The 18,733-nt window shown below is 47.2% G+C and overlaps 3 protein-coding genes across 3 annotated transcripts; all 3 read right to left on the bottom strand.

Annotated features, from left to right (window-relative positions):
* Nucleotides 1-2,072: 2,072 nt before the first annotated feature.
* Nucleotides 2,073-3,028, bottom strand: LOC120363256 (KH homology domain-containing protein 1-like). Its single transcript, XM_039467801.2, has 3 exons — nucleotides 2,917-3,028; nucleotides 2,566-2,748; nucleotides 2,073-2,257 (listed from the first exon to the last, which is right to left on the bottom strand). Exons 1-3 carry the CDS (start codon nucleotides 3,026-3,028, stop codon nucleotides 2,073-2,075), a joined length of 480 nt encoding a protein of 159 aa, XP_039323735.2.
* Nucleotides 3,029-9,821: 6,793 nt separating this feature from the next.
* LOC120363257 (KH homology domain-containing protein 1-like) lies at nucleotides 9,822-10,777 on the bottom strand. Its single transcript, XM_039467802.1, has 3 exons — nucleotides 10,666-10,777; nucleotides 10,315-10,497; nucleotides 9,822-10,006 (listed from the first exon to the last, which is right to left on the bottom strand). Exons 1-3 carry the CDS (start codon nucleotides 10,775-10,777, stop codon nucleotides 9,822-9,824), a joined length of 480 nt encoding a protein of 159 aa, XP_039323736.1.
* Nucleotides 10,778-17,570: 6,793 nt separating this feature from the next.
* On the bottom strand, nucleotides 17,571-18,526 carry LOC141584156 (KH homology domain-containing protein 1-like). Its single transcript, XM_074397079.1, has 3 exons — nucleotides 18,415-18,526; nucleotides 18,064-18,246; nucleotides 17,571-17,755 (listed from the first exon to the last, which is right to left on the bottom strand). Exons 1-3 carry the CDS (start codon nucleotides 18,524-18,526, stop codon nucleotides 17,571-17,573), a joined length of 480 nt encoding a protein of 159 aa, XP_074253180.1.
* Between the last annotated feature and the right edge of the window lie 207 nt (nucleotides 18,527-18,733).

Raw genomic sequence — 18,733 nt, 5'->3', positions numbered from 1 at the left:
AATCACAATGTGTCTGGTCTGATTGGCTTAAGCCAATCATCATTCCCCTTTTGCAGCTAGGAAGGTAGAGTACACCTGTATTTTATTTATTTATTTATTTATTTATTTATTTTTGAGACAGAGTGTCGCTCTTGTTACCCAGGCTGGAGTGCAATGGCACAATCTCGGCTCACCGCAACCTCCGCCTCCTGGGTTCAAGCAATTCTCCTGCCTCAGCCTCCTGAGTAGCTGGGACTACAGGCACGCACCACCATGCCCAGCTAATTTTTTGTATTTTTAGTAGAGACGGGGTTTCACCACGTTGACCAGTATGGTCTCGATCTCTCGACCTTGTGATCCACCCGCCTCGGCCTCCCAAAGTGCTGGGATTACAGGCTTGAGCCACCACGCCCGGCCCTTATTTTTATTTTTGAAACTCACTCTGTCGCCTAGGCTGGAGTGCAATGACATGATCTCTGCTCACTGCAACCTCCACCTCCCAAGTTCAAGTGATTCTCCTGCCTCAGCCTCCCGAGTAGCTGGGATTGCAGATGGCTGCCACCGTGCCTGCCTAATTTTTATATTTTTAGTAGACAGGATTTCACCATGTTGGCCAAGGTGGTCTTGATCTGACCTCAGGTGATCCACCCACGTTGGCCTCCCAAATTGCAGGGATTACAGGCGTGAGCCACCATGCCCAGTCTTGGTACATCTTTAGGAAACAATAGTTCTGTAGAAGAAAGATGGTGAAAGAATCCAGGCAAAAGAAGATTGCTCACCTGAGGTGGCCAGTATTATTCACAATTTTATATCAGGAAAACCAATGCACTAAGAAACCAGTAACTTGCTGAAGATCATAAAGCTATCTACTGGTAGAGCTATGATTTAACATCGTGTAATCTCACAACAGTGTGTCAGATATTCACTCCTTCATTATAATAACTAGGCCATATCCACACGGAAACTTTTGCTGACAGGGATTTAGAGATGAAAATTATAGCCTTAAAATACAAAATAATAATATCATCATTCATGGTACAAAACTTGAGGGAGAAAATACTTTTGCATATGTATTTTACACAATAAATTTTTCCTCTAGTTCATGAGCCATCAATTATTAATTTATACACTTAAAAGTAAACATGATATTCCCCTTGAGAATAGTATACTTTAGTTACATTCTTCCTCAAGAATATTCCTAAGTGTTATAATACTTTGAATATGACCTTTCTAACTTACATTTGGTAACCAGCCATGTAAAAACTATGTAATTAGCACATCTTGTTGGCTTCAAAATAGGTTCCAAATTCAACCATCTCCTAACACTACTACCACTCCATTCTGGTCCCAGTCACCATCGTCACTCTACTAGAAGACTGAAATTGCCTCATTATAAGACACAGACTGCTGGAGAAAGAACAAATTGGCACAGGAAGGGTTCAACTGAGAACCGGTTTAGCTTGCCACAATCTTGACTAGACCAGATCCAAATGTAGATTTGGCACTTGGAGAAACTTCTGGAAGGGATTAATTCACAGCTTGAGGGACTTCGGAACCTCTATCTGGACCCTTCCTCCCACCTTTCCCTTCTCCCCATTGGTCTGCACTTCAGGGTCCAGGAAAACCCTGGGGCTCCGAGGAGGATCCCTTTTGAGAAGCCCCTGTTTTCACTCAACTCAGAGCAGCCTAACTAGGCTCCAGGCCTGAGAGGACTAGTTCCTGAAAGAGCTAAATTGTGTGCCTGGCTCCTTCCCTAGGCTGGAACTCCCCAGACCTCAGCACTGGCCTTGCCCAGAGAAGCCCCTGCAGAGCTGAATAAGTTGATCCTAAGGAAAAGGAGGACAGTACATCAAAGGCTTTGCATCTTAGGTAGCTTACTTTATTGGACTGCTTTGCCAATATAACACGTTCTTACATTCAGGAGACTTCCCTAAGACACATGCCTAGAAGGCATCAGAGGGACAGGAGTCAGACACAAATTGAAGCTTTCTTCAGTGTCCTTCTTGTCGTTCTCACCAAAAGCAAAACCAAGATTTCTCCTCTCATCTGCACTTCCCTGGGGAGATCAGTCCTTAATTATAGATAGAGTCAACTCAGAGATGGAATTCCGAATAGCCAATCACTCGGTAAGGGGAAGGCTGACGAAAGCTAAGACAGATGGTTCCACTTATCCTGGGAGACACAGACAGGTCTCCAGTGTACAGTGGCACGCTAATGGAGGCGACCAGGTCATTGTTGGTCAGGGGCTGGCTCCGCACACGCTCCAGCATCTCGAGACCTGCAAAAAAAGAAAGGTCCAGGGCTGGTGAAGCGAAGCCCATTACTGGGGCCCTTGGCAGGCCGGGACTCCACCAGGGATATTGCAGTGGGGATGTCACCCCAGCCCAGGCCTTCCAAGGCAACCCATTTACGCCTCCTGGCTACCTGGCCACAGAAATGAGCCCTTCCTTTCCCAACGGACTCTGGGAAGCACCTGGATTCCCCAGCCACACCAGGGATTCTTCAAGAATCCGAGATGCCACACAACTCAGCCAGAACTCTACCATCGAGCCCCTCCACCACCATAGTTCAGCCGAGGATACCTACCTCGAGCATGACGACAGGGGTCCTGGCTCCCCACGCAACAGAACATGTGCAGCAGCCACTGCCTGGCCCTGCGTGGTCCCACTACAGTCACACGAGTGTGGCCTGTAGCTGTGAACCAGCTCTCCAGCTGGATAAGGGTGCGGCTGTTCATCTCGATGCAGGGAAGGTATGTGTCATTGTGCCCTGTGAGCAGAAGAGGTGAGAGGAGGGAATGTCAGCCACCAGCCCTTGGGGAGTGGGGACGTGGCCTTGGGGGAAAGGAGCCGAGATCTATGAAGGCGGCACAGTAGGGAAAGATTGAAACCTGAGAAGACAAGGCTGAAGGAGGGGACGTTAGCAAACGCCACTCACCGAAGATAAGCTCCTCCTGGTCCGCTTCCATGTGGAACACCATCGGAGCAACAAAGTTTTCAGGCAGGGTCCACCACGGCTGCTCGGTGACAGTTCTTGTTCCCATGTCCATGCTTTCCTCTGACCAGATTCAGAAGAGGAGCAAGTCCAAGCAACCAGTTGGCCAAACACTTGGAAATAGTGAGGAAGGGCCTGGGCTCTGTCCTTAATAAGGGATCCAAATGACCCGCCCCTTGAGCCACCCTAGAGTCGTTGTCCAATCACCATAGCTCTTCCCAACATAATTCATTCCAAGTAATTATCTGCTCTGAGTTGAATCCTTTCATGCCAAACCTAATCATCTGATTAGTTTAGCCTTTCTGATGCCTGGGAATCAAAGGTTGTCTTCAGGCTTAATTCAAAGGAGGTTGGAGCAGATCTGCTGGGGGTGAACCAGGGCAGGCCTTGAGGGACGGAGGTGCAGGGAGGCTCCAAATGGGCTCCCAGATTTGCACAGGCGTCGACAGCCACCCAATGACCACACACTGTATTCCAACAAGACTGGGCTTGTTTGGTGTGCTGCCTCAAGGGAAACAAATAACACAGGAAAATAAGCACATCATAGGGAGCTGATTTTAGGAGTTGGTGAGGGGAGTCTAAGGAGTGTTTAGGGAGTAGGGACTGGTTTTCCTAAATGGGGCCATTTGGTGATGGTCCTGGCCACTTTACCTGGGAGGTACGGGGATTAACATGGTCTTGATTGCAGACCGTTGAATCTCTCTGGTTTCAAACATAGAGTAAACTTTCTACGTCTTCTTGCAGGACAATCACTGAGCCATCTTGACTGGTTAAGATATTTTGTAGGAGTTGTTTATGTTTGATAGGGAAGATTCAACCATGCCTCTCAGCTCCCAACTGCAAGTTCCTAGGTGCGTTTACACTTATCATCCTCCCCTTTGACCAAAGGCAAAGTCAGCCACCAGGACTTTCATCTGTGAGCTTCAGATCAACACCATTGTCAGAATCCACGGATCATCAGTTTATCGGGACAACATTGCCTGCATCTACACACAGTTGGTCTCTCATGTACATTTTGTGTCAAAATATAATAGTGAAAGTACCCACACAGTAGCATTTAAGACTGTACAGGATGCACTAGTCAGATACAATACCAGTAAGTACGAGGCAAAAATGACCATTAATCCTACTGATAGGCTGCAAAGACAGAAGCCTACATTTCTAATCCAGGCCACGAAATCATGTCCCAAATCCATCTAAATCTGGTCTACAGAGCCAGGTAGATTTGAGACTTCCAGGAGAAATCAGAAAACCTCCCGATTTCCAAAGTTCTCTGATATTTTTCATAATTCAATCACACATCTAGAGTCTGTACAAATATTTGGTTTTACCAGGCCCCTCCATCACAGAAATATTTCATTTTTTCATCTCCTATTTGCTGAGTGAAAGAGAACAATTCAACCACTAGAGCTGATATGGCTTCTTGGAGAAGGTCATATGCTAACCTAAATTCAGACTGGCGATGGCGTAGAATACTTGAAAACATCTACCTGGTTTTTTAAATACGAACTTTAACAAGAAGCATTAACATTATAAAAATGAGGTTCTAAAATATCTGTACAAAGCACGGATAGTTCCCTGAAACAGCTCAAATCATCACGAACACACCCTACTCAAGTAAGAGAGGGAGAGCTGTCATCAGAGTTAAGGAGCCGCTAACAAATGCCCAGGGACTTCCCTTTACCCCATCAAGTACATTATGAGTGTCGCTAATTAATAATTGACAATGGTTAGCTTTCTGTTTTAAAATCAGCGCGTTACCAGTTATATGTCACTGTACAATAAACCGGTGGGTTTTTCTCACTTTAGAAGTACATGTCATTTCTAAAGACCTCAGGTGCAGCGGCTCATGCCTGTAATCCCAACACTTTGCCAGACCAAAGTGAGTGTGGATCACCTGAGGTCCGCAATTCGAGACCAGCCTGGCCAACATGGTGAAACCCTGTCTTTACTGAAACTACAAAAATTAGCCGGGCAGGTGGCACGTGTCTGTCATCTCAGCCGCTCTGGAGGCTCAGGCAGGAGAATGGCTTGAACGCGGGAGGCAGAGGTTGCAGTGAACAGAGACTGTGCCACTGTACTCCAGCCTCGGTGATGGACTGAGACTGCATCTAAAAAAAAATAAGTATCCATTTTATTATAATTAAGCCTGGAAAACAAAACTTTGATTTTGACTTCTCAGTTTTTATGTTATTCTGAGTTTGGTAACCAAAAGAAAACTCATAGTGTGTTTGAATACTTAAAATTTAGGGAATATCAAGCAAATCTAAATATTTTATTAATTTTTTCTTTAATAAATTAAAAGTACAAATATTTTTATTAACGGTGGTCATTGCAAGATATTCAGATAAAAGACATCTTAGCACTGAAATGTCCTTTAATGTCATTTTTTTAAAAAAGATATAAGACATCTAAATAGCTTGAAGACCTTGGACTTTGGAGCTGAATTTCATTTAATTAATTATTTATTAATTTCTGTTTGTTAATTAATTTTTTAATTTGTTGGAGACAGAGTCTCACTCTCTTCCCCAAGCTGCAGCACAGGATCTCTGCTCAAGTTTCCCTCAACTGCCTGGGCTCCAGCAATTCTCCCACCTCAGCCCCCCAAGTAGCTGAGACTGCGGGTGTACACCACCGAAGTCCACTAATTTTTGTGTTTTGTTTTGTTTTGAAACTGAGTTTTGCTCTTGTTGTCCAGGCTGGAGTGCGACGTCGCCATCTTGGCTAACCACAACCCCTGCCTCCCAGGTTTAACCAATTCTCCTGCCTCAGCCTCCCGAGTAGCTGGGATTACAGACACCTGCCAGCTTGCCCAGTTAATTTTTGTATTTTCAGTAGAGAGAGGGTTTTACCCTGTTGTTCAGGCTGGTCTTGAACTCCTGACCTCAGGCCATCCAATCACCTCAGCCTCCCAAAGTGCTGGGATTACAGGTATGAGCCACCTTGCCCAGCCAATTTTTGTATTTTAGGTAGAGACGTGTTTTACCATGTTAACCAGCCTGGTCTCAAACTTCTGATATCACATGATGTGTCCACCACGGACTCTCAAAGCGTTGGGATTACATGTGCGAGCCACCGCACCCAGCCTGGGACTGAATTTTTGAAAAAAGAAATCAGAAATTACATTTTAGACTAGAGTACTGTTGGTTGAAATGTATGAATTTGGGTTGTATTTTGAAGACAGCCATCAGGATTTCTTATTTCTAGATTTTGGGCAAGTGGCTCCAAAAACACTTTTGAAACTCAAATCCCAGCCAGGCCAGGTGGCGCCCACCTGTAATCCCAGCACCTGGGAAGGCCAACGCAGCTGATCTCGAGCTGAGCAGTTTGAGACCACCCTAGGCAGCATGGCAAAACCTCATCTCTACCAGAATAAAAAGGTAGCAGGGCATGGTGGCCCACACCTGTAGTCCCAGCTACTCTGGAGGCTGAGGCGAGAGTCGCTTGAACCCGGGAACAGAGGCTGCAGTGAACTGAGATCGCACTACTGGAGCCAGCCTGGGTGACAGAGTAAGACCCTGTCTCAAAAAAATGGAAAACAAAACCTAAAAACAAATCAGATTCCAGACTGAGTTCGCGCCCAGCATCTTTCCACCTCTTCCTCCTGCAGCTGTGGGAGCAGCAACAACAGCGACCCAACCTGAGGCGGCTCCCTGGCTAATACCCACAGGGCCCTCAGCTGAAGGAGGAGCTCTGCGCCCCAAAGAAGTGTATGTAGGCAGGGAGGGGGTGCAGCCGGCTAGAACCCTGGGAAAGCACCAACGCCCACTCACTGCTTTCCCATTGCAGGCTGTTCCCCCAAGAGTGGAGAGAAATGTGAATACCTTATATGAGTCTGTGCAGGGACCGAGTAGAGATGGTGAGTTGTCTAATGCTAGTTATGCACAATCTTGGTTACCTCACATTTTAGAGCAATAAAAAAGGCAAGGTTTGCAAGTGTAACACATGGAGTAAGTAATCATCTTCCTTTCATAGATTCATGGGAAATACAGGAAGGAGAGGAGCCCTGATGCTCTTGGCTTTGCCTGTCCCTGCTTGGTGTGGACTCACAGCAAGACACGCACGTCTGAAACCAGAAATGTTGATAATTTTCTGATGATAATACGGTTTTTTGGTTTTGTTTTCCTTGTTTTGTTTTGAGAGACAAGGTCTATTGCCCAGGCCAGAGAATAGTGTCGTGATCATAGCTTACTGCATTCTCAAACTCCTATACTCAAGGGATCCTCTTGCCTCAGCCTCCCAAAGCATCGGGATTACAGGCATGAGGCACTGCACCCGGCCTCATTTTATTTATTTATTTATTTACTAATTTATTTATTTATTTGAAACCGGGTCTCACTCTGTCATCCAGGCTAGAGTACAATGGCATGATCTCAGTTCACTGCAACCTCCGCCTCCCAGGTTCGAGTGATTCTCCTGCTTCAGCCTCCCAATCAGCTGGGATGAGAGGCACGTACCACCATGCCCAACTAACTTTTGTATTTTTAGTAGATACTAGGTCCACCACGTTGTCTAGGGTAGTCTCCAACTCCTGGCCTCAAGAGATCCACAAGCCTCCACCTCTCAAAGGGCTGGGATTACTGGCATGAGCCACTATGCCGGGCGGTATTTAGAAAGCAGGACTATGCTAAGAAATATGCAGTCAAATGAAATATCATTTCCTTTTGTTCCTTTTTTCTTTGTTTGAGGCAGGATCTCACTCTGTCATCAGGCCAGAGTGAGGTGACACAATCGGCTTATTGCATCCTCCGCCTTCCAGGTTCAAGCGATTGTCCTGCCTCAGCCTCTTGAGGAGCTGGAATCTCAGTTTCCCAGGTCATAAATACATTTCTTATTCAGTGGCTCTATCACTCTGTCAATCTCTGGCTGACGATTGCAATTTTTCACCTCCCAGATGACGTCAAAATAAAGAAAAACAAAATCGTATTTAGTGCTGATGGACACTAACTCCTAACATCAGTTTAACTCCAGGTGATTGGTTTACACTAATCATGATAATCCCATTCCCCCTGCCAGTGATTGCTTTAGGAAACAGCACAAGTCCCAGTTTTGAAAGGAAGTAAAACCCAAAGGAGGCTTCCCTCGTAGGATGTCTCATTTCTGAAAAGGGACACACAAAATGACTCCTGTCTTCTTTCCTTCTGTGTCCTTATGACGGGATATGTTTCTGGAAACGGCTATGAGTATTTTGCTACCAACCCGAAGAGGAAGCCGACACAAGGTGAACAGAGAGCCCTTGGCATAATATGCCTGTAATGCCTGCTATTGGCAATAATACAGTGCTTTCCTTTGCTGTTGTTGTTGTTGTTTTGAGACAGAGTCTCGCACTGTTGCCCAGGCTGGAGTGAGGAGTGTAGTGGCACAATCTCAGCTGATTGCAACCTCTGCCTCCCAGGTTCAAGCAATGCTCCTGCCTCGGCCCCTCTAGCAGCTGGGATCACAGGCATGCACCACTACGCCCAGCTACTTTTTGTATTTTTAGTAGAGACAGGGTTTCACCATGTTGGCCAGGCTGGTCTCAAACACCTGACCTCAGGTAATGCACCCGCCTCAGCCTCCCAACGTGCTGGGATGACAGGCATGAGCCAGCGCACCTGACCATTTATCTTCTTTTGCCTACTATTGTAGAATGTGCTTCACTCCTTTACAGGTTTCGGCTTGTTTTGTTTCTTGAGATAGGGTCTCCCTCCGTCACCCAGACTGGAGGACGGTGGCTCGAGCTCCACTCACTGCAACCTCTGCCTCCCATGCTCAATCAATCCTCCCACCGCAGCCCCATCTCCCAGCAGATGGGATGACAGTGGCCCACCACGAAACCCGGCTAATTTTTTATTATTTAGGAGAGAGACAGGGATTCACCAAGTTGCCCATGCTGGTCTGAAACTCCTGAACCCCCCTCGGCCACGCAAAGTGCTGGAATTACAAGGATGAGCCACAGTGCCCGGCCATACCACTTGACTTCTCTCAGCATTTTCTCTAAGTGTTTTCTACTGTGAATATGACCTTTCTAACTTACATTTGGTAACTGGCCTTGTAAAAACCATGTAATTAGCACACCTTGTTGGCTTCAAATTATGGTCCAGATTCAACCATCTCCTAACACTACTACCACTCCACTCCGGTCCCAGTCACCATCGTCACTCTCCTAGAGGACTGCAGTTGCCTCATTGTCAGATACGGACGGCCGCAGAAGGGGCGATTTTGAAAAGGAGAGTTCAAATGAGGACAGGTTTAGCTTGCCGTAATTTTTGGCTAGACAGATCCAAATATAGACTTGACAATCCGAATATTCTTCAAGAGATTCAGGAAGCCTTCCTAGTTGATTGAATTCATGGCATGAGGGACTTCAGAAGCCTTTGCTCCCCAGAAACCACCGGCTCCACCCTTACTCCCACCCACAGACTTGGGCATTCAGGGATGTGTTGGCCACCTGGTGTTCACCAGGTTCCCTGGCTGCCTACTTCACCAGGAACTTGGGGTGGGAACACTTTCCATGTCTATCTGGACCCTCCCTCCCACCTTTCCATCCTCCCCGTTTGTCTGCACTTTAAGGTCCAGGAAAACTCGGGGCTAATAAGTTCACCCTAAGAAAAGAGGACAGCACACCAAAGGCTTTGCATCTTAGGTAGCTTATTTTATTGGATTGCTTTGCCAATATAACACTTTCTTAGATTCAGGAGACTTCCCTCAGACACGTGCCTAGAGGCATCAGAGGGACAGGAGTCAGACACAAATTGAAGCTTTCTTCAGTGTCCTTCTTGTCGTTCTCACCAAAAGCAAAACCAAGATTTCTCCTCTCGTCTGCACTTCTCTGGGGAAATCAGTCCTTAATTATGGATAGAGTCAACTCAGAGATGGAATTCCGAGTAGCCAATCACTCGGTAAGGGGAAGGCTGACGAAAGCTAAAACAGATGGTTCCACTTATCCTGGGAGACACAGACAGGTCTCCAGTGTACAGTGGCACGCTAATGGAGGCGACCAGGTCATTGTTGGTCAGGGGCTGGCTCCGCACACGCTCCAGCATCTCGAGACCTGCAAAAAAAGAAAGGTCCAGGGCTGGTGAAGCGAAGCCCATTACTGGGGCCCTTGGCAGGCCGGGACTCCACCAGGGACATTGCAGTGAGGATGTCACCCCAGCCCAGGCCTTCCAAGGCAACCCATTTACACCTCCTGGCTACCTGGCCACAGAAATGAGCCCTTCCTTTCCCAACGGACTCTGGGAAGCACCTGGATTCCCCAGCCACACCAGGGATTCTTCAAGAATCCGAGATGCCACACAACTCAGCCAGAACTCTACCATCGAGCCCCTCCACCACCACAGTTCAGCGGAGGATACCTACCTCGAGCATGACGACAGGGGTCCTGGCTCCCCACGCAACAGAACATGTGCAGCAGCCACTGCCTGGCCCTGCGTGGTCCCACTACAGTCACACGAGTCTGGCCTGTAGCTGTGAACCAGCTCTCCAGCTGGATAAGGGTGCGGCTGTTCATCTCGATGCAGGGAAGGTATGTGTCATTGTGCCCTGTGAGCAGAAGAGGTGAGAGGAGGGAATGTCAGCCACCAGCCCTTGGGGAGTGGGGACGTGGCCTTGGGGGAAAGGAGCCGAGATCTATGAAGGCGGCACAGTAGGGAAACATTGAAACCTGAGAAGACAAGGCTGAAGGAGGGGACGTTAGCAAAGGCCACTCACCGAAGATAAGCTCCTCCTGGTCCGCTTCCATGTGGACCACCATCGGAGCAACAAAGTTTTCAGGCAGGGTCCACCATGGCTGCTCGGTGACAGTTCTTGTTCCCATGTCCATGCTTTCCTCTGACCAGATTCAGAAGAGGAGCAAGTCCAAGCAACCAGTTGGCCGAACACTTGGAAATAGTGAGGAAGGGTCTGGGCTCTGTCCTTAATAAGGGATCCAAATGACCCGCCCCTTGAGCCACCCTAGAGTCGTTGTCCAATCACCATAGCTCTTCCCAACATAATTCATTCCAAGTAATTATCTGCTCTGAGTTGAATCCTTTCATGCCAAACCTAATCATCTGATTAGTTTAGCCTTTCTGATGCCTGGGAATCAAAGGTTGTCTTCAGGCTTAATTCAAAGGAGGTTGGAGCAGATCTGCTGGGGGTGAACCAGGGCAGGCCTTGAGGGACGGAGGTGCAGGGAGGCTCCAAATGGGCTCCCAGATTTGCACAGGCGTCGACAGCCACCCAATGACCACACACTGTATTCCAACAAGACTGGGCTTGTTTGGTGTGCTGCCTCAAGGGAAACAAATAACACAGGAAAATAAGCACATCATAGGGAGCTGATTTTAGGAGTTGGTGAGGGGAGTCTAAGGAGTGTTTAGGGAGTAGGGACTGGTTTTCCTAAATGGGGCCATTTGGTGATGGTCCTGGCCACTTTACCTGGGAGGTACGGGGATTAACGTGGTCTTGATTGCAGACCGTTGAATCTCTCTGGTTTCAAACATAGAGTAAACTTTCTACGTCTTCTTGCAGGACAATCACTGAGCCATCTTGACTGGTTAAGATATTTTGTAGGAGTTGTTTATGTTTGATAGGGAAGATTCAACCATGCCTCTCAGCTCCCAACTGCAAGTTCCTAGGTGCGTTTACACTTATCATCCTCCCCTTTGACCAAAGGCAAAGTCAGCCACCAGGACTTTCATCTGTGAGCTTCAGATCAACACCATTGTCAGAATCCACGGATCATCAGTTTATCGGGACAACATTGCCTGCATCTACACACAGTTGGTCTCTCATGTACATTTTGTGTCAAAATATAATAGTGAAAGTACCCACACAGTAGCATTTAAGACTGTACAGGATGCACTAGTCAGATACAATACCAGTAAGTACGAGGCAAAAATGACCATTAATCCTACTGATAGGCTGCAAAGACAGAAGCCTACATTTCTAATCCAGGCCACGAAATCATGTCCCAAATCCATCTAAATCTGGTCTACAGAGCCAGGTAGATTTGAGACTTCCAGGAGAAATCAGAAAACCTCCCGATTTCCAAAGTTCTCTGATATTTTTCATAATTCAATCACACATCTAGAGTCTGTACAAATATTTGGTTTTACCAGGCCCCTCCATCACAGAAATATTTCATTTTTTCATCTCCTATTTGCTGAGTGAAAGAGAACAATTCAACCACTAGAGCTGATATGGCTTCTTGGAGAAGGTCATATGCTAACCTAAATTCAGACTGGCGATGGCGTAGAATACTTGAAAACATCTACCTGGTTTTTTAAATACGAACTTTAACAAGAAGCATTAACATTATAAAAATGAGGTTCTAAAATATCTGTACAAAGCACGGATAGTTCCCTGAAACAGCTCAAATCATCACGAACACACCCTACTCAAGTAAGAGAGGGAGAGCTGTCATCAGAGTTAAGGAGCCGCTAACAAATGCCCAGGGACTTCCCTTTACCCCATCAAGTACATTATGAGTGTCGCTAATTAATAATTGACAATGGTTAGCTTTCTGTTTTAAAATCAGCGCGTTACCAGTTATATGTCACTGTACAATAAACCGGTGGGTTTTTCTCACTTTAGAAGTACATGTCATTTCTAAAGACCTCAGGTGCAGCGGCTCATGCCTGTAATCCCAACACTTTGCCAGACCAAAGTGAGTGTGGATCACCTGAGGTCCGCAATTCGAGACCAGCCTGGCCAACATGGTGAAACCCTGTCTTTACTGAAACTACAAAAATTAGCCGGGCAGGTGGCACGTGTCTGTCATCTCAGCCGCTCTGGAGGCTCAGGCAGGAGAATGGCTTGAACGCGGGAGGCAGAGGTTGCAGTGAACAGAGACTGTGCCACTGTACTCCAGCCTCGGTGATGGACTGAGACTGCATCTAAAAAAAAATAAGTATCCATTTTATTATAATTAAGCCTGGAAAACAAAACTTTGATTTTGACTTCTCAGTTTTTATGTTATTCTGAGTTTGGTAACCAAAAGAAAACTCATAGTGTGTTTGAATACTTAAAATTTAGGGAATATCAAGCAAATCTAAATATTTTATTAATTTTTTCTTTAATAAATTAAAAGTACAAATATTTTTATTAACGGTGGTCATTGCAAGATATTCAGATAAAAGACATCTTAGCACTGAAATGTCCTTTAATGTCATTTTTTTAAAAAAGATATAAGACATCTAAATAGCTTGAAGACCTTGGACTTTGGAGCTGAATTTCATTTAATTAATTATTTATTAATTTCTGTTTGTTAATTAATTTTTTAATTTGTTGGAGACAGAGTCTCACTCTCTTCCCCAAGCTGCAGCACAGGATCTCTGCTCAAGTTTCCCTCAACTGCCTGGGCTCCAGCAATTCTCCCACCTCAGCCCCCCAAGTAGCTGAGACTGCGGGTGTACACCACCGAAGTCCACTAATTTTTGTGTTTTGTTTTGTTTTGAAACTGAGTTTTGCTCTTGTTGTCCAGGCTGGAGTGCGACGTCGCCATCTTGGCTAACCACAACCCCTGCCTCCCAGGTTTAACCAATTCTCCTGCCTCAGCCTCCCGAGTAGCTGGGATTACAGACACCTGCCAGCTTGCCCAGTTAATTTTTGTATTTTCAGTAGAGAGAGGGTTTTACCCTGTTGTTCAGGCTGGTCTTGAACTCCTGACCTCAGGCCATCCAATCACCTCAGCCTCCCAAAGTGCTGGGATTACAGGTATGAGCCACCTTGCCCAGCCAATTTTTGTATTTTAGGTAGAGACGTGTTTTACCATGTTAACCAGCCTGGTCTCAAACTTCTGATATCACATGATGTGTCCACCACGGACTCTCAAAGCGTTGGGATTACATGTGCGAGCCACCGCACCCAGCCTGGGACTGAATTTTTGAAAAAAGAAATCAGAAATTACATTTTAGACTAGAGTACTGTTGGTTGAAATGTATGAATTTGGGTTGTATTTTGAAGACAGCCATCAGGATTTCTTATTTCTAGATTTTGGGCAAGTGGCTCCAAAAACACTTTTGAAACTCAAATCCCAGCCAGGCCAGGTGGCGCCCACCTGTAATCCCAGCACCTGGGAAGGCCAACGCAGCTGATCTCGAGCTGAGCAGTTTGAGACCACCCTAGGCAGCATGGCAAAACCTCATCTCTACCAGAATAAAAAGGTAGCAGGGCATGGTGGCCCACACCTGTAGTCCCAGCTACTCTGGAGGCTGAGGCGAGAGTCGCTTGAACCCGGGAACAGAGGCTGCAGTGAACTGAGATCGCACTACTGGAGCCAGCCTGGGTGACAGAGTAAGACCCTGTCTCAAAAAAATGGAAAACAAAACCTAAAAACAAATCAGATTCCAGACTGAGTTCGCGCCCAGCATCTTTCCACCTCTTCCTCCTGCAGCTGTGGGAGCAGCAACAGCAGCGACCCAACCTGAGGCGGCTCCCTGGCTAATACCCACAGGGCCCTCAGCTGAAGGAGGAGCTCTGCGCCCCAAAGAAGTGTATGTAGGCAGGGAGGGGGTGCAGCCGGCTAGAACCCTGGGAAAGCACCAACGCCCACTCACTGCTTTCCCATTGCAGGCTGTTCCCCCAAGAGTGGAGAGAAATGTGAATACCTTATATGAGTCTGTGCAGGGACCGAGTAGAGATGGTGAGTTGTCTAATGCTAGTTATGCACAATCTTGGTTACCTCACATTTTAGAGCAATAAAAAAGGCAAGGTTTGCAAGTGTAACACATGGAGTAAGTAATCATCTTCCTTTCATAGATTCATGGGAAATACAGGAAGGAGAGGAGCCCTGATGCTCTTGGCTTTGCCTGTCCCTGCTTGGTGTGGACTCACAGCAAGACACGCACGTCTGAAACCAGAAATGTTGATAATTTTCTGATGATAATACGGTTTTTTGGTTTTGTTTTCCTTGTTTTGTTTTGAGAGACAAGGTCTATTGCCCAGGCCAGAGAATAGTGTCGTGATCATAGCTTACTGCATTCTCAAACTCCTATACTCAAGGGATCCTCTTGCCTCAGCCTCCCAAAGCATCGGGATTACAGGCATGAGGCACTGCACCCGGCCTCATTTTATTTATTTATTTATTTACTAATTTATTTATTTATTTGAAACCGGGTCTCACTCTGTCATCCAGGCTAGAGTACAATGGCATGATCTCAGTTCACTGCAACCTCCGCCTCCCAGGTTCGAGTGATTCTCCTGCTTCAGCCTCCCAATCAGCTGGGATGAGAGGCACGTACCACCATGCCCAACTAACTTTTGTATTTTTAGTAGATACTAGGTCCACCACGTTGTCTAGGGTAGTCTCCAACTCCTGGCCTCAAGAGATCCACAAGCCTCCACCTCTCAAAGGGCTGGGATTACTGGCATGAGCCACTATGCCGGGCGGTATTTAGAAAGCAGGACTATGCTAAGAAATATGCAGTCAAATGAAATATCATTTCCTTTTGTTCCTTTTTTCTTTGTTTGAGGCAGGATCTCACTCTGTCATCAGGCCAGAGTGAGGTGACACAATCGGCTTATTGCATCCTCCGCCTTCCAGGTTCAAGCGATTGTCCTGCCTCAGCCTCTTGAGGAGCTGGAATCTCAGTTTCCCAGGTCATAAATACATTTCTTATTCAGTGGCTCTATCACTCTGTCAATCTCTGGCTGACGATTGCAATTTTTCACCTCCCAGATGACGTCAAAATAAAGAAAAACAAAATCGTATTTAGTGCTGATGGACACTAACTCCTAACATCAGTTTAACTCCAGGTGATTGGTTTACACTAATCATGATAATCCCATTCCCCCTGCCAGTGATTGCTTTAGGAAACAGCACAAGTCCCAGTTTTGAAAGGAAGTAAAACCCAAAGGAGGCTTCCCTCGTAGGATGTCTCATTTCTGAAAAGGGACACACAAAATGACTCCTGTCTTCTTTCCTTCTGTGTCCTTATGACGGGATATGTTTCTGGAAACGGCTATGAGTATTTTGCTACCAACCCGAAGAGGAAGCCGACACAAGGTGAACAGAGAGCCCTTGGCATAATATGCCTGTAATGCCTGCTATTGGCAATAATACAGTGCTTTCCTTTGCTGTTGTTGTTGTTGTTTTGAGACAGAGTCTCGCACTGTTGCCCAGGCTGGAGTGAGGAGTGTAGTGGCACAATCTCAGCTGATTGCAACCTCTGCCTCCCAGGTTCAAGCAATGCTCCTGCCTCGGCCCCTCTAGCAGCTGGGATCACAGGCATGCACCACTACGCCCAGCTACTTTTTGTATTTTTAGTAGAGACAGGGTTTCACCATGTTGGCCAGGCTGGTCTCAAACACCTGACCTCAGGTAATGCACCCGCCTCAGCCTCCCAACGTGCTGGGATGACAGGCATGAGCCAGCGCACCTGACCATTTATCTTCTTTTGCCTACTATTGTAGAATGTGCTTCACTCCTTTACAGGTTTCGGCTTGTTTTGTTTCTTGAGATAGGGTCTCCCTCCGTCACCCAGACTGGAGGACGGTGGCTCGAGCTCCACTCACTGCAACCTCTGCCTCCCATGCTCAATCAATCCTCCCACCGCAGCCCCATCTCCCAGCAGATGGGATGACAGTGGCCCACCACGAAACCCGGCTAATTTTTTATTATTTAGGAGAGAGACAGGGATTCACCAAGTTGCCCATGCTGGTCTGAAACTCCTGAACCCCCCTCGGCCACGCAAAGTGCTGGAATTACAAGGATGAGCCACAGTGCCCGGCCATACCACTTGACTTCTCTCAGCATTTTCTCTAAGTGTTTTCTACTGTGAATATGACCTTTCTAACTTACATTTGGTAACTGGCCTTGTAAAAACCATGTAATTAGCACACCTTGTTGGCTTCAAATTATGGTCCAGATTCAACCATCTCCTAACACTACTACCACTCCACTCCGGTCCCAGTCACCATCGTCACTCTCCTAGAGGACTGCAGTTGCCTCATTGTCAGATACGGACGGCCGCAGAAGGGGCGATTTTGAAAAGGAGAGTTCAAATGAGGACAGGTTTAGCTTGCCGTAATTTTTGGCTAGACAGATCCAAATATAGACTTGACAATCCGAATATTCTTCAAGAGATTCAGGAAGCCTTCCTAGTTGATTGAATTCATGGCATGAGGGACTTCAGAAGCCTTTGCTCCCCAGAAACCACCGGCTCCACCCTTACTCCCACCCACAGACTTGGGCATTCAGGGATGTGTTGGCCACCTGGTGTTCACCAGGTTCCCTGGCTGCCTACTTCACCAGGAACTTGGGGTGGGAACACTTTCCATGTCTATCTGGACCCTCCCTCCCACCTTTCCATCCTCCCCGTTTGTCTGCACTTTAAGGTCCAGGAAAACTCGGGGCTAATAAGTTCACCCTAAGAAAAGAGGACAGCACACCAAAGGCTTTGCATCTTAGGTAGCTTATTTTATTGGATTGCTTTGCCAATATAACACTTTCTTAGATTCAGGAGACTTCCCTCAGACACGTGCCTAGAGGCATCAGAGGGACAGGAGTCAGACACAAATTGAAGCTTTCTTCAGTGTCCTTCTTGTCGTTCTCACCAAAAGCAAAACCAAGATTTCTCCTCTCGTCTGCACTTCTCTGGGGAAATCAGTCCTTAATTATGGATAGAGTCAACTCAGAGATGGAATTCCGAGTAGCCAATCACTCGGTAAGGGGAAGGCTGACGAAAGCTAAAACAGATGGTTCCACTTATCCTGGGAGACACAGACAGGTCTCCAGTGTACAGTGGCACGCTAATGGAGGCGACCAGGTCATTGTTGGTCAGGGGCTGGCTCCGCACACGCTCCAGCATCTCGAGACCTGCAAAAAAAGAAAGGTCCAGGGCTGGTGAAGCGAAGCCCATTACTGGGGCCCTTGGCAGGCCGGGACTCCACCAGGGACATTGCAGTGAGGATGTCACCCCAGCCCAGGCCTTCCAAGGCAACCCATTTACACCTCCTGGCTACCTGGCCACAGAAATGAGCCCTTCCTTTCCCAACGGACTCTGGGAAGCACCTGGATTCCCCAGCCACACCAGGGATTCTTCAAGAATCCGAGATGCCACACAACTCAGCCAGAACTCTACCATCGAGCCCCTCCACCACCACAGTTCAGCGGAGGATACCTACCTCGAGCATGACGACAGGGGTCCTGGCTCCCCACGCAACAGAACATGTGCAGCAGCCACTGCCTGGCCCTGCGTGGTCCCACTACAGTCACACGAGTCTGGCCTGTAGCTGTGAACCAGCTCTCCAGCTGGATAAGGGTGCGGCTGTTCATCTCGATGCAGGGAAGGTATGTGTCATTGTGCCCTGTGAGCAGAAGAGGTGAGAGGAGGGAATGTCAGCCACCAGCCCTTGGGGAGTGGGGACGTGGCCTTGGGGGAAAGGAGCCGAGATCTATGAAGGCGGCACAGTAGGGAAACATTGAAACCTGAGAAGACAAGGCTGAAGGAGGGGACGTTAGCAAAGGCCACTCACCGAAGATAAGCTCCTCCTGGTCCGCTTCCATGTGGACCACCATCGGAGCAACAAAGTTTTCAGGCAGGGTCCACCATGGCTGCTCGGTGACAGTTCTTGTTCCCATGTCCATGCTTTCCTCTGACCAGATTCAGAAGAGGAGCAAGTCCAAGCAACCAGTTGGCCGAACACTTGGAAATAGTGAGGAAGGGTCTGGGCTCTGTCCTTAATAAGGGATCCAAATGACCCGCCCCTTGAGCCACCCTAGAGTCGTTGTCCAATCACCATAGCTCTTCCCAACATAATTCATTCCAAGTAATTATCTGCTCTGAGTTGAATC

The sequence above is a fragment of the Saimiri boliviensis genome, chromosome 4, assembly GCF_048565385.1.
Source record: "Saimiri boliviensis isolate mSaiBol1 chromosome 4, mSaiBol1.pri, whole genome shotgun sequence".
In the NCBI taxonomy this organism is placed as follows: Eukaryota; Metazoa; Chordata; class Mammalia; order Primates; family Cebidae; genus Saimiri; species Saimiri boliviensis.
This window is presented reverse-complemented; position numbering and strand designations above follow the sequence as displayed.

Coding starts and splice junctions, on each gene's coding strand:
- LOC120363257 (XM_039467802.1), bottom strand. CDS start 10,777: ATGGACATGGGAACAAGAACTGTCACCGAGCAGCCATGGTGGACCCTG. Junction 10,498..10,665: donor CCAGGAGGAGCTTATCTTCG/GTGAGTGGCCTT, acceptor TTCTGCTCACAG/GGCACAATGACACATACCTT. Junction 10,007..10,314: donor CCCCTGTCGTCATGCTCGAG/GTAGGTATCCTC, acceptor CTTTTTTTGCAG/GTCTCGAGATGCTGGAGCGT.
- LOC141584156 (XM_074397079.1), bottom strand. CDS start 18,526: ATGGACATGGGAACAAGAACTGTCACCGAGCAGCCATGGTGGACCCTG. Junction 18,247..18,414: donor CCAGGAGGAGCTTATCTTCG/GTGAGTGGCCTT, acceptor TTCTGCTCACAG/GGCACAATGACACATACCTT. Junction 17,756..18,063: donor CCCCTGTCGTCATGCTCGAG/GTAGGTATCCTC, acceptor CTTTTTTTGCAG/GTCTCGAGATGCTGGAGCGT.
- LOC120363256 (XM_039467801.2), bottom strand. CDS start 3,028: ATGGACATGGGAACAAGAACTGTCACCGAGCAGCCGTGGTGGACCCTG. Junction 2,749..2,916: donor CCAGGAGGAGCTTATCTTCG/GTGAGTGGCGTT, acceptor TTCTGCTCACAG/GGCACAATGACACATACCTT. Junction 2,258..2,565: donor CCCCTGTCGTCATGCTCGAG/GTAGGTATCCTC, acceptor CTTTTTTTGCAG/GTCTCGAGATGCTGGAGCGT.